General features: G+C 34.9%; 1 protein-coding gene across 3 annotated transcripts in view; it reads left to right on the forward strand.

Annotated features, from left to right (window-relative positions):
* The window catches only part of adamts17 (ADAM metallopeptidase with thrombospondin type 1 motif, 17), a 138,423-nt gene that overhangs the window by 19,222 nt on the left and 103,969 nt on the right, over positions 1 to 15,232 (forward strand). For all 3 annotated transcript variants that reach the window (XM_088640730.1, XM_088640732.1, XM_088640731.1), the window contains exons 4-7: positions 1,769 to 1,941; positions 3,738 to 3,821; positions 4,425 to 4,582; positions 10,882 to 10,925. In XM_088640730.1, the coding sequence (XP_088496856.1) occupies positions 1,769 to 1,941; positions 3,738 to 3,821; positions 4,425 to 4,582; positions 10,882 to 10,925 (459 nt within the window). The remainder of the gene's footprint in view (positions 1 to 1,768; positions 1,942 to 3,737; positions 3,822 to 4,424; positions 4,583 to 10,881; positions 10,926 to 15,232) is intronic.

Below are 15,232 nucleotides of genomic sequence, written 5' to 3' on the forward strand. Positions count from 1 at the left end.
AAAGGTGAAGGCGATGGGCATCAGCATTGCTTATGATTAATTGAAAGCAGTCACTCTGTTGTCCTGATTAATTGAGTATCTACTGGAATTAAAAACATAGCATTCAAACATTAGCAGCCTACTTCATATTACAATCCCCACACGTGATGGTGCATTTCCACGGGGTGAAAGCGACAGCCTTCTGGCAAATAAGATGATTATTTGAGTAATGAATTTTGTAATTTTGGAGTATCAGGGGGGTTGAGGTTTCAGTGTAACACACTCCACCTTATCTTGAATTCTGCACTTTTTCAGCTTTTCTCCAGGGTACAGGATTCTTTTTTCCGTTAGCAGAAAGATTTTAGCTCTGTGAGAATAGAGAATATAATCCTCCTTTTTTTGAGAAATGCACAAACTTTTTTTTTCTGTTAAGTTACAAGGCATGGCCTTTTGCTTATTGGAATGAACTAGTAACATCCTGTTGTTCAGTCTTATAATGCACATCCTACAACCTTTACCAGGCACATACTGGCTACTCAAAATCAAAAGGCGAGTTTTGGATTGTTGAACTATACCATCTGTTTGCATTATTGTTAACTCTTGGCTTTAATTAAGATAAAAAGACTCTACTGCTGCTGACAACATGGGACCCATCAAAAATGTTTACAAATCCAGAGACAGAATCTCAAAATTCATTATTTGTTAAATGTTGCCAGTGTCTAAAAAATGTGATCTAGAACAGCACAAAGTGGTGCCCAGTTCTTTTGCTCTTTCCAAAAATCACAATTTTCATTTTTTTTTATTTTATATGAATTTTGTGGAGATGTAGTCCTAACATGTAATCTTCACAGAACAGTTTAAGTTCTTACTATGGTGTAAACTTAGCTATAATTAAATGATATTGTCACTACTTTTTGTTGAAACTACTAGTTTTAAAGAAGTGATTCTCCACACTAATGTAGATCACTAGACTGAAATCTTCAGGAAGGAACTGCCAAAAACAACATAGGCTACACTGAAAGAATTCTCTATTCGCTCTTTCTCCACATGCTACTGAAATATGGAGGTCATGATGAAAGCAGAAAGGCCGTGCACAAGAAAGCTGATCATGGTAGACTAATTCCATTAACCCAAGCATTGACCCTGGCTACAATAATAGCTCGTTTTTCCTCCCTAAAGTTTCTGGAAAAGCTCTATTTTATTGGATTTTATGGAAATATTTATCTAAAGCTGCTGTATATCAATAAAATCTGAGTTACAAAGATGATGAATCAGTTTTACGCTCCTTTGTTTTCCCTATAAATCTGATGTTGAAAAAAACTGTTGAAAAATGAAAAATGTTTTTTTGCACCATTGGAAAGAGTACCTATACAGTACTTGATAAATATTTGTTCTGGCTTTCTGAATTTTGAGCAGTACCTTCAGAATGCATGCAGTCAGAGCCTAAAGACGTCTTGTATTACATAAAAGAAAAGAATGAATGTTTATGTATTTAATTGTTACATGCAGAGAAATATGTACTTAAGACAGGAATTTAGTTTTGTTTAGACATCCTGAGTAGAGATTGTAGTTGCTGCAATACAACCTTCTGTAAACATTCATTCTGAGTGTTTTCTAGTAAAGGTTCACTGAGGCAGAGCTAATTTTCTACTGTGATTTACAGTATGAGCCCAGCATGAAGTAACTAGGGATATCTTCTTTGACAATCAAATCCCAATCTTTATTTCCATGTATTTTATCTGCCTGTACAGTAGTTTCGCCTGTCAGTGTACTATTTGGTGTGTTGCAGGAAAGAAGAAATTAAAGCAGACCAAACCAACAGAGGATGGGAGGAGCAAGAGAAATGCCATCCGGCTGCACAGTGAATATGTGGTGGAAACGGTGGTTGTCGCCGACTCTGACATGGTGCAGTATCACGGAGCTGAGGCTGCGCAGAGGTTCATCCTCACCGTCATGAACATGGTAAGAGATGTCAACACAATGGTCTTTAAACCACAGACACAATCAAGCAGTGCCAAAACAAAATCACTACTTTCATACGCACAAACTAAGTGTGCGGAAGAGGTGTGTTAAACCATGTATAAGAACTGAGGAAATCTCATTTAAGTGTAATAATGAAAAATCCTACAAATTGCTGCCTTTCAGTAAAATTGATGGGTTTCGATCCTAAAACTATAATAACTGCCACAAGGTATTTTTGAAGGCAACACTAGGAAAAGGACAGAATTTTGACAATCAGTTTATTACATTTACTAAAGGATGAGCATGGAGCCCATACTTAGACTGTTGTGCTCAGTACAGTTGGCTTGTTTTAATGTAACTTGTAATACAGATTACACTTTGTTTAATAGCTAAGCCTGACATTTACATCATTTTGCCCTTTCTCATCTGTCTTTCTTAAGTTTAGCTGGAGTTGGAATGCTCTGTGTTGCTCGAACTATAGCAATATGTGTGAAATGTGAAATGCTACATGCTTTGTGTAAAAGGTTGTAAGTCATTTTAAATTGCACTCTACTGAACAGGAATTCAGTGTTTCTCTTGGCTAGCCTCAACACCTCGAGGGGTTGGCTAGTATCAGAAACCATACTGATGTTTCACGCCCTGCAGTTCCTCATTACCAAGTGCTAAACCTGCCAGCTGATTAAAAGTATTTAGATTCAAAGCTGTAAAAAAGTATATTTTGCAGTTTTGAGGCCAACAAAAGCCAGCGAAGTGCAGGAGAGATGTGAGGGAGTGAGAAGTTTGTCTTGGCATCTAGCTGACCACATGCAATCTGCAATGCTAGTTTATAAGGACTAGGACCTCGATGATATGGAAAGATTGTAGAGAAAAGTATGTCTGTATGGCATGCCATAGTTACAAAGGAACAAGTAGAGTTTGACCTCAAGCTGAAAAATAAAAAAGAAGAAAACACAATTTTCAGCTGTGGAATCTGTGTAAAGACTTGAAAATACACATCAAGAAAATTCTGTATCGTGTTTTTCTTTTTTCTCTTTGCTTTTCAATGTGGAATTAATATCTACTTTTTCCTTTGGCACACATTGCCATTGATTTCTTTCATAGAAACAATTGGATATTTTGAGAGCTCATGTTTGATACGTGATGGTGTGACCTTTGATTTTTTCATGGATGTTTGTAACATTATATGCAAGGTGGTCACTGTAACATTGTTACTGTATGTCTAGAATTACCAGAAGTTACCATAAACAATATTGTTGTCAACTAATTATGTAAAATAGTTTTCTACCATTACATGTCTGCTGCTTTTTGGGGTTGTCCACAGCAGGAAACATTGATTCTAGTAAAAGAAGCATTTTATATTTTAGTCCAGTGTGATACATTTTATTGTAAGCAGTAAGTAAACTTTTAATTAAGAGGATTTTGATATCTGTGGTGGATTATGTACAGAATTTTTAACTTCATTTTTCTATGAGTAATAGAGTTTAATACCATTAAATTCTATCTCTCTTCATATTAAAGAGATCCCACTGACAGTGTAAGCAACTTATACCTGCTCTTAATGTACTGAAATCGCATTTATTGCTTTCGTCATGTTCTGTCATAAAAAGCTTTGAAACTGTTGAGCTGAATGAGCTTGTATTTTATTTAACCAGGTGCTCAGGAAAACTGCAGTGTTTTATTTTTCAAGTGAGACTCAGTGCAGCCTTTTTTCACAGTTCTGTACTTTGTTCCCTATGCTGTTGTATAAAGAAGGATATGACTGGTGGCTGGCCAGCAATAATTCTTTGTTCCAACAGGTCTACAATATGTTTCATCATAAGAGCCTGGGGATCAGACTCAACATCCGTGTCACGAAGCTGGTCCTGCTCCACAGCCGCCCAGTAAGTCCATCTGAACCCTTTTATTGCAGATACATTGCTTTTTAAATTATAATAAACTGGTGGCTGAGTTTAGCAAATATGTTTTTTTATTTTGGGATATCATTTCTGACAAATGATAATACTATCTAAATAGCAGAACTAGATGCCTCTTTCTTTGCAGATAAGATCATCATTGGTAAGTCCTAATTATAGGCCAGTTCTTTTCTGGTAATATCTCTGAAGAGCTAAAAGAAACATACGTTTTACTTGCTCACAGTGTATTGAGCGTTGATTTATTTTGAAAACAAATTGTGGATGATCCTTTCCTGAACAAATGATTAATATTTTTGTTGCTTGTGCTCAACATGTGAGCTATGGGAATTGGGAATTACTGTTGTACGCAATTCCCTTTTGTTTTTAAACAAATATAATATACATGATACAAGTCCAGTTTATATTATTTCCATAGATCACTAAGGTAATTGACAAAAGAGATCATAACCCTTGTCAAAGCTTTAAATTTAAATATGAACAGTCTTGCAGGACTCCCCTTTGAGTCAGGCCAGGTTTGAACATGGGGTGCAAGAGGTTTATGTTGCTGTTTTGGTTGATTGTTTCTCACAGGAGAAGCTGAAGATTGGACACCATGGAGAGAGGTCTTTGGAGAGCTTTTGTCACTGGCAGCAGGAGGAGTATGGGGGCGCTCGTTACCTTGGAAACAATCAAGTACCTGGAGGGAAGGATGATATTCCCCCTGTGGACGTGGCCGTGTTCGTTACAAGGTGCTTCTGTAGCCAGTTTTTCATTTTGAGCCTGCTGTCAAGATGACCTGTTGACTGCAATTTTTCAGGCACTCCCTATCAAATGACAAGCAGGAATTTTCTGACAGACTTGTCTTTAGACTTTTTCTATGAGGAAGATTAAAAATCTTGTAAGCATAATGCTAACGGTCTTAATTACTCACTTTTGTCCTTGTCAGTGGGGAATCTGCATCCAGTTCTTTGCCATAATACTCAGGAGGATTATTATGACACATTCCATATTTTGATTTAGGTATTGTTACCTGATATAATTCTCTGGAAATAAGAATTCTTTTGTTTAAATTAATTCCCATGTAGCATGTCAGATGCTATTCATCTTTCAAGGCGTCCAATGTAAAAGGACACAGGGAATGTTTAAACAGTGAAGGCTTTTGTTCACTGTTCAGTTCATGTTAAATATGATATCTGAGTACCTAGAAGGCCTCTCTATGAAGACGTAGTATGCAGAATGAACATCTGTCTAATGCGTTTAATGTAGAGATCATTTTGAAAGACAAGAGCATATACTACAGAAATTATATTTTGGCCTTCTGAACTGTAGTTTAATTTAAAAAAACACTCAGTGAAACATCTCTGCTAAGTACTGGTATTGTTTTCTTGAGTCTACAGGAAAGATAATCTTCACGTCAGATAAATTAAAGTAGCATTCATGAAGACGGCATCCTGTTAACAGCTCCTGATGAGATTAAAAGTCATTAAATAACTTTGATTAGAGACAATACTGGCCCTCTGCAGGCTTATCATTCTATATTTTGCGATAAAACAGTAATTTATTTAGCAGTGTTGAAAGAAACTCAGATGTTTTGGCTTTGAAGAAACTGAGCTTTTTGTGACTAGAATTTGATATTTTTATGTCCATCGGCTTAATACTTTTTCTATGCATTGTTGCCTTTATTGAACCTGTATATTTGTAGTACTATGAATACAAAGTTATCATTTAAAAAATTGAAAGTGCCTTTCAAAAGTAATCACAATCTTTCACATTTTGTTGTTTTAAAGCTTGCAGTCATGACACCATAAAGTAACAAATATTATTTGTTATATATAAAACCTGCTCCTTGCATTAAAAGCAAAAACAAACAAAATAGAAATAATATGAAAGAAAAAAGAAGGAAAAGTCATGATATCATAAGTATTAAAACGCTTAGCTGTAGCAAACCTCAATTAATTTAGAGAAAAAAAATCACCTTATTGGGGCACACGATTATTCGAAATACCTCTGTATGAAATAATACTGTTAGTCATGATTTCGGAATTAATACACCTGTCTCTGTAAGGTCCTTCAAGCAATTACTGTACCATTGAAGCATAGTGTACCAAGTTGAACTTGAAGTTGTGGAAGGCACCCAGACACTGTCTTGAACAGGCTATCTCTCCAAATTGGACAGGTGGCCAAGGGTCGTACTGGTTAAGAAAGCAACTGTGAGGTCAACAGAAACTTTGAAAGAGCTACAGAGTTCAATGGGTGAGATTGGAGACCGTGTCCATGAGTCAAATCTGACCTGCTTTGGCCTTTGACCTGCTTCCTATTAGCAAGTACTGAGAAGTTTTTCAAGACTGAACAAAATACAGGCAAATCTAAGAGGCAAACCTGCTTCAGATTAACAATTGGAATACAATTTGAAAAAAAATGTGGAATTAAATTTTACCTTTCAGTAGGACAGTAATTAAAAGCACACTGGATTAAGAATAAGAAAGTGAAAACCATAAGTAGCCCTTTCAAGATTCAGACTTCAATCCTATTGGGAATATGTGAAAAGATTTGCTCATAATCAGTCTCCAAGTAATTTGATTGAGCTTTATTAAATTTGCCAAGAAGAACTGGGTGAGAACTGAACCAATTTGATAGGCAAAATTGATAGATATGTAGACTTGTGGCTGTAATAACTGCAAAAGTTGCTTCTACCACATATGAAATTTACAGGTCTGAAAAGTTATTCAGTCTTATTATTCCATTTTTTTCTCTGTAGTTTTTGACATTTTCTGTAACGTATCTTACCCTTAGAAGACTTCAGTTGGAGCATTCAGGTTTTGAGTTAAGTATGAACTTTAAAAAAGTATATGCATAATTTTAAAAATTTCACTAAATGGGACACTGTAGGAAGGGACCAAATATTTTTGCAACGCACTATAACATAATAATGATCACTTTGGCAGGAAAATAAACTCTTTAATAAACTTTTTGACAGTACTCCCTTTTCTCTCTTTTCTGGTTCTCGAGAACCCTTAATGTCCATTTTTGAAAAATGCGGAAAACGTTTGCATGTGAGTACACGCTGTGCTGTCAACCCTGTTCTTTGGTTCTGAAATAAATGCCTTTTTGTGACAATTTGGAGCAGATCACATGAGATTTATCACATCTGTTCTCAGATGTCACTGTAAACTAGTGTCAATCCTGCTACCACCTCTTCTCCCAGTTCTCCATGCAATCAAAGCACCGAAATGGCCAAGTACTTTCTACCACCCAGCCGAGCATCACATTCACTTTATCCTTAAATTCAACAAATCAAAAACATTCATCAAGAGATATTTGAGAATTTCTGAAAATGGTCGAAAATAAAGAGAAATTTTAAGCTCTCATGCAATTGCCAAAAAAATGTACAGCAATCATGGCTGCTTTTGACAAGCAATAAATCCAACTGATTAGATGTAAAAGTTGGACTTTCCTTTTACTCGGGGCAAGTGTACCGACTGTGCTTGTTTTGCATGATGGCTTTGGTGTTAGATTTCTGTTTTTGCCTTAGTTTTAATTTAAAAAGTCTACCAAAATATTTGTTTTACTAACATACTGTAAGAGTAAACAAAGTCTTGCTGTATCAACATAATAGGATGTGGGTCATTTTTGTTTCTTTACTTAAAAACTACTCCCAGATTGATATGTAAGACTAGGTTTTGTTAAATTACAGGGTTTGGGACTGTGACTGAAGTTGCTTCCTTGCCAATCTGAATTAAAAGGAAAGACTGAGCTAACGGTATTATCCCAGCATTGTTGTGGTATCACACACATCATCTGGCTATGTATATCTAGACTAAACGATCCTCTGTAATTTTCTGAACTTTGTTGTTGGGTTTGACATGCTAATTGCAAGTTCAAAGCAGCTTCCTGTGTGAACTCAGGCTGACCAATGTAATTAAAAGTCATTTGATGACCTTCTTCAATAAACTCTTAAGTAATGCTCAATTTAAACGTAGAGTCGAATCTGCTGAGATGGCAGTTTTAACTCCTTATACTCCCTAACATCCTCAACATAGAAAAATGGATGTAGAAAGTCACTTGCACATTAAAAGAGAAGAAAAGAAACACGATGTTTCGGCTGTGGAGGCTTCTTCGGGTGTGAAGACGGGTCCACAGTTGAACCGTTGTTTCTTTTCTTCTCTTTGGAATGGAAAGGAATGGAATAAACATTTACTTGTTCCTTTGCAGCCTACATGCTGACGCATCTACCTACTTGAACTACAGAAATTAAATTTGTATTTTTATGGAAAAGAACCTCTGTATGCTTTCAGAACCTTTCTTCTTTAAGATTTGTATCACTATTCAGGCCACAGAAATGGGAATGATCTCTGATAGTCACCTTTAAAACCTTAATTCAATGAACAAAATGATTTGGAGCAGGCAACAACCATCTACATACATAACCACTATTATTTAATAATTAATCTAATAATTATAATAAATATAAACATTATAAATAATATGCAGAAATAAAAGCAGTTCTGCTGGATTGGTTCAGCTGCTTTTCTCATACTCATTTAAACAAAGGTCACTTTATGTAACTGCCTTCCCAGATATCACTGCTTTCTGGTGTGCTGTACATTCCAAACATTTTTTCACTCCATATCCAGATGCTGAGATACAGCTGTTCACACCTTGCCTAGTTAACAGGATATTCACATGGGCTGTTAGTAGGAAGTAGGAACACAAGTCACTTGTATGTGTTAAACCTCTAAGAAGAACCAGAGATCTGTCTTTGTCAATTACTCAGCACTAGTAGAAATTTCACTTTCACATTACTCAGTGACAGATTATGGTAGGAGTGTTACATTTGCACATACGTATACATACATACTGTATATTCTTATATACATTGTGTTCATGATTTGATACTATACTGTATATAATGCTTATACTACTGTACATATATTATGATGGCCCTCCAGAGTGCTATATTAGCTCTGTCTGAGTTAATGTTTCCCACAGAAAACCTCTACAGCAGCAGCTCTGCCTCAGATTGTTTTTACAGAGCTTGAAGTGTTTACGAAAAATTGGAATAATTTTATTTTTCAATTTGCATATTATAAAGAGATAAAAGATTCTCTGGAACATTATCCCATAAACCCTGGGGCAAGCAGATTGTTTTATTTGTGATTAACAGGAAGAAACTCCAGTTGTGTAACTTGTGTTGTGTACCGTTCCTCAGGACTGAATCCTGCAGGGAAGGGTAATTGTCATTCTATCCTGATTTGAACCTATGTTTTGAGAAGAAACCATCTGCATGGTGCCATCTAGTTTTATGTATGTTGAATTTTAATATTAGCATTTATTTTCATCTTGAGAAAAAGTAATCAAGCATACCCATCTTGGTCTAATCTGAGCATAGCTTCTCCAAAGGGTGACAGCCATGCTTTTATTTTCTCTCTGGAGGTTTTGATTAAATTAAAATATTATTATTCACAACTCTATGATGCTGATTAATTTATTCTTTTTAAAACAGAAGAAAGATTACAAATAAGATTACGCCACTTTTCTGATCATGCTCACTTGGATTCTAGTAAGAAGCCACCCCAGTTTCTTGATAGACGTCAAAGTGTTTCAGCAACATGACTGGGTAGCTTGTTCCACACTTTAGAGTAAATGAATGCATCTTGTTTTCATGTCTAAAAACAGTTCTCTTTATGTTCCCTTTTTGATGATTTTCTGATCCTGAAATACCATTGGGTTGACCTTTTCTGAAAGAGAATTTTCAGATTCTCTTATACTCCTCTCGGTTCAAGACTAAACATTTTTAGTTCTTTTAGCCAGTCAGTATATGATGTTTTAAGGAATATATCTGGTCTTTCTTCTTTGGACCAATTGCAAAGAAATAATGTATTTGTAATGTAGAGACTGTACACAGTATTCCACATGAGTATGTACTAAAGTTCAGGTTTAACTGTACTTCAAGGGATTTAAACTTTAGGTCCATTGACTTGAATTTTAACTGTATATTTTAACATTTTGTTTGGCTTTTTTATTGCTTCCTCACATTATCTAGAGGAGGAAAATTATGTATTAATGTGAGTACCTATGTTTTCTTCCTAAGTTCCTTCTTCAAGTACAGTGTTTTCCATGTTGCAGTATGTAACAAGCATAAAAATCACTAGCAGTTTCAGTTATTATTTATATCTACAGCAAATTCACAAAGTTATTAAGAGGAATAAGACATAATATATTTGTAGCAGGTGCATTGACATTTTACTGAACAAACATGATATACATTAATTATGCTGATTAACATTTGCTATCAATAGGGATGTTCATCAGGGTCTATTGTGATTGGCAGCAAACTAGTAACACTCTGTGTTTGTCTATTGAAAATATCGTCTTCTTGAATGTATTTAGCTTTCTCTGTCAGCAGATCCTCCTGTTTTGGTATCATCTGAGAATTTGACTTGTTTTCTAAATATGTCCAAATCAGTTTCAATTTAGGAAGACTAGCAGGCCTAATACATGACCCTATGGTATTTAACTAATTACAGTAAATCACCCTCATTTTAACATTTACTTTTTATATGAGCTCTCTATCTTCTATCCATTAACTTGTTCTCAACCCAGATATATGTGTTTTGTCCTAGATTGAACGCTTTTGACCTTTAATATTTAATAATGGTTTATGTGGATATTTTGTTACTTTAGCAAAATACGCTATGAAAACCTAAACATGCTGTTGCTTACAACAGGTTAGATAAGCAATATTTATCTGTTCTAAAACCATGTTGAATATCTCCTAAAATCCTTTTAAGATCCTCTATTTTAGTATTAATTATCCAACTTTTTAAAAGTATTTACATTAAACACAAGTAAGACTTATTGTTCTGCAACTACCTACCTGGCTTTTAACCACCTTTTTATGGCTCGGGGGGCATCAGGATTGCAATTGTGTAGTTACTGCCTATTATCTCTACCCTGAAACTGTTGAAAGAAAACTGTGGAAACTCAGAGAAATTAAGTTATTTGGTCTGTGACTTTTGATTAACAACTGTGTATTTTAATTTTTTAGGACTGATTTCTGTGTCCACAAAGATGAACCTTGTGACACTGTTGGTGAGTAACTTGAGAAATGTGTTTTCGTTGTGAATGTTTTTGTGATGAAGCATAATTAAAATCAGAATTATTATTTTTTCACTAAAATGGAGAAAGAATACATTTTCAAAACAGCTTTCTGGGAATGTGGGAAAAGTGAAATTGAGTCTGTTCACACATATAATGATGTGCAAGTAAGGGTTTTTGAAAATTTTTATTATTTTTCGTCCTTTTCAGAAAGGAGTTTTAAACAGTTTTACTGTGTTCAACAGATAAAAAGTAGACCAAATCCTATAATCTACAACATGGAAGGGAAAATTAAGGAGAATTTAGAAATTAAAATTAAGAAAGAATGTAAACAAGAGGTAGCCTTTTGGCCCATTTTTTCTTATTAGGTACATTAGTTTAGTCGTTCATTCATTTAGTTAATTTAGTTGTTCAGTAGTTGTAGTGTCATTCAGCAGTTTCTTAAAACTGCCCAGACATTTAAGGTCTAATTTTACAATTGTCATCCCATGTACTAGTTTCGCTACAGGTTGTGTAATAGTGTCCTAAATCAACCTTATCAGTACCTCTGAAGATCATATATATTTAATTTACGTCTCCTCTCAAACTCTTTCCAGACTGAAGAGGATTATATATGCCTTATCCTGTACAGTATATGACAAATTCCAGGAATCATTTTTCACTCGTTTTGTTCTTCTTTGAAATCTTTCTAGGGCTATAAGTTCTTTTTTTGGTATGGTGATAAAAATTAGAACAGTTATATAGTGTTTATAAAGTAAGTTGGTGTCAGATTAAATTATTTTAACTCCTTATAACCATTGTCTCAATATTCAACCCTGCCAGATCAGAAACATTACAATTCTGTAACCATGCATAAATTTGGTAGATAGAACTCGATTTTTTTTTTGTTATATGCACATTATGATAACACTGGGCTTCATAAACTGGAAGTTATCTTGGGTGTGATTTTTACAATAGCCTATAATACCAGTGCAGTCAGACCCCTGGAATTCATCTCTCTAAAAAGCAACAGCTGCTGGCTCCTTGTTTCTGTAATCCTCACCTTGTTACTTACATAGCCACACAAGCAAACTGCAAACTTTTCTTACAGGGACACTGAGTTGGTCTAGTTTTCAGCTGTTATAGTTCACACAACAGAAATACAAGGCTGTGAATCATCTTTCCTGTAACCTTCTAGAATATATGCTGTCGGTAGGTGATAAAGCAACCTTGTTGTGCTCTGCAATGGGTTGCATTGAGCATAGGAATGTGTAAGTGGAATAGGTTGCCAGTAGGCTTTTGCTCTACTGTCTGGGTGGCCTCTACTCAGATCACCAGCAAGCGTAGCTGAATATGATGACACAGACACCTTGTCAGGGTTTCAGCTCCTGCAGTGCTTGCAGGGTCATTGTGTACTTTGGTGGAATTTATATTTATCACATCAGGATCTTTAGAATAGTGCATAAAATATTTTCTTATAAAGATGTATGTGCCTTATAGATACCAAAAACAAATAAATAGGCTAGAATTCTGACTCTTATCCTGTTCACTATGGCTTTAGCAAAAGAGTATGACAGTTATATGAGATGGACTGATGACATATTTCATGAGCAGAGCCTTGTTGAAGATGATTTAAAAGTTATACCATAAATTCATTCCTTGAAGTATTAGAGCTTTGTTTTATAATCACTATTCTTACATTATAAATCTAAAATGTCTATGGCAGTCTCAAGGTCAAATTGGATTAGAGATGGTTGAGGAATTGTCATTTTTAAACAGAAGAATTTGTTTTCCACACCAGTTTGTGTTTCATACATAAGTTTAGTTCTTAGGATTGTTTCCATTATAGATTATGTAATGCTGGAATTTGTCCATTTCCAAGATTTATGCCTTTGGAATCCAAGGAATAGACTGGATTTTTCTTTTTTAAATGCCAAAAAAACTATAGAGCTGTGCAGTAATATGATTGCCTGCACTTTTTCCTTTGTGCTACTTATTTTTGGTTCAGTCTTTTAAGACACTTCTGACACGTAAACGAAAAGAATCTCTTAGCCTCTGGGCGACTTGTCCTTATTTTATGAATAATTCAAACCCTCTCTGCAATAAAAAGTAGAATCACTTGTTATAAACATTCCAGAACAGATTCAGTTTTACTTTTAAGTAACCCAAATACTGTTCAGGAACATCACAATAAACTATGAGAGATTCAAGAGGAAAAAAGGAATTTCCATAGCTAAAGGAGTGAAGTGGGCAAAATATCTATGATTAATCTCTGCATTCTTATGAAATATTTGAGGCGCAATACAATGAAGGGGTTTGAATACATGAAAAGCGTTTGAGTGTTGTTTTTTTTCTACTACAGTAATATTAATGTTACTTGAACTATGTACTGTATGTATTATTTTGTCATTATAGTATTCATCTTGCCCACAGGGTTTAGTTTAAATTTCAAAACTATTACAGTAAAGTTATTGGACCAATATTATGAGATACCAGACATGTTTTCAGTTACAATAGTGAGTGTTATTTTACTTTCATTTGCTCTTGTTTGTCTTGGCCATAGCAAATATGGTGCATTTGTATTCTTTTGCAGATGTTCAAGAATCTTTTTCTGTATTTATTAAACATTTTTGTGCTTCTAGTAAATGTGAAGAAATGAAAAGTAAGATTAATGTGTAGCAATGGTGAATGGCATTTGTCATTCTGTCTCTACCACATTTGTATTTATTGCCATACAGTATATGATAATTTACTTAATTGAATACATGAAGGGGGCCCTGTCCTTCATATTGGAAATATTGCAGACTGAGATCATAGAGCTTGTGGAACTATGTAAGATGTCACTAAGTTTTGCCTGGATGTTTTTTTGTGATCCAGTGATGTGCCTGTTAAGATATTCAGAACACAGGGACGATACATTTACTGAGGCTCCTGTTTTATTTATCTTTAATTGTCAGGAACTTAGTACCTTTAAAATCAGCCTCTTGTTTTATGTTCTGTAGTGACAAGTTTAGCTTTGCAGTATGTACAACTTGTAACCTAATACTGATTTTTGAAAATACAACAAATAAGCTTAAGATTTCCAAAGCATGCAATGTAACTAGGTTATTTATCAAACCACATTATCATTGAAGAATATTATTTACAACATGTAAACTCTGTCCTTGCTGAGTTTTTTTTTGTAAGTGCATTAGCAGAATATGCTTCATTTTAGTTTTTATGATCTTCAGCAGTGATACTGTATGCTGATTTACTTTAAACCTATACAACCTATATAATAGATATTCTTTTGTTTGAATGTGCTGTATCTTTTATTCATAATGGTTCTCATCACTTATTTACCTGTAATACTTAAAAGCATTGAATAGCATATGGGTGAGTATATAAAACTCCTTAATCTTTTTTTCTGTTCTCACAAACAGATTAATTTTCTATTCACTTTACTGTCATTGTTGTGTTAATTGTTTTACGGACTAAAAGGAATACAAACTTCAGTTTCTGTTGTGTGAATTCTAGAGTGTCAGAATGCTGATTCCACTTTAGTTTTGGAAAATGTCATAGGGAAGAATCAGATATCAACTGATTATAAAACCAGTTTACAGGAGCTACTATTGAAGAAATGACTATTTCAACAAGGCCAACAGTGTTTTCCATGGAATACTGGAGCAGAGCTGATTCAGCTGGCTGCTCTCATGATGCAGTGGAGAATCATAACGTGATAATGAGACCTGGCATGTTAGCTAGAAACAAAGCACCATGTTAAGCATTTTTTCTCAGAATATACTGAGAGCGTGTTCATGCGGCTGGTTAATCCTGAGGATTTGCCTTGAAGCATAAGATACTTCCCAATCCTGAATATCAGACATTTGAGACAAGAGGAGAGTCTTACAGGCAGGGTTATCCTTCTAATCAGTACATAATCTAAAAATTTAATAAAATTTTGATAAATTCTTTGGTAGTATCAAATCAATCCAAGAATCTCATCCAGCTGTTTCTTGAAAGATTCTAAGATTCAGTTTCAATAGCATGGCTATTGGCTGGATATTTTGTTCTAGACGCCCTCTTCAGACTCTCCCTCTGCCAGTAGAGTGGTGTACTTACAGTATATTTTACTCCATTTCAGGTCCCTGCCATCAGACTATCACTACTTTTATTCCTATAGAGCAAATGGAACATCTAACACATTTCACTGAAAAATGACAAGTAATAGGTTTATTCCATGCTGAAAAGAGAAGAAAGAAAACACAACGTTTCGGCTGTGGAGCCTTCTTCGGGTGTAAGAAAGACAGGGCAGTCGGCATAGATGATATAGCATGGGAAAA

The sequence above is a fragment of the Lepisosteus platostomus genome, chromosome 7, assembly GCF_059453375.1.
Source record: "Lepisosteus platostomus isolate fLepPlt1 chromosome 7, fLepPlt1.hap1, whole genome shotgun sequence".
Classification (NCBI taxonomy): Eukaryota; Metazoa; Chordata; class Actinopteri; order Semionotiformes; family Lepisosteidae; genus Lepisosteus; species Lepisosteus platostomus.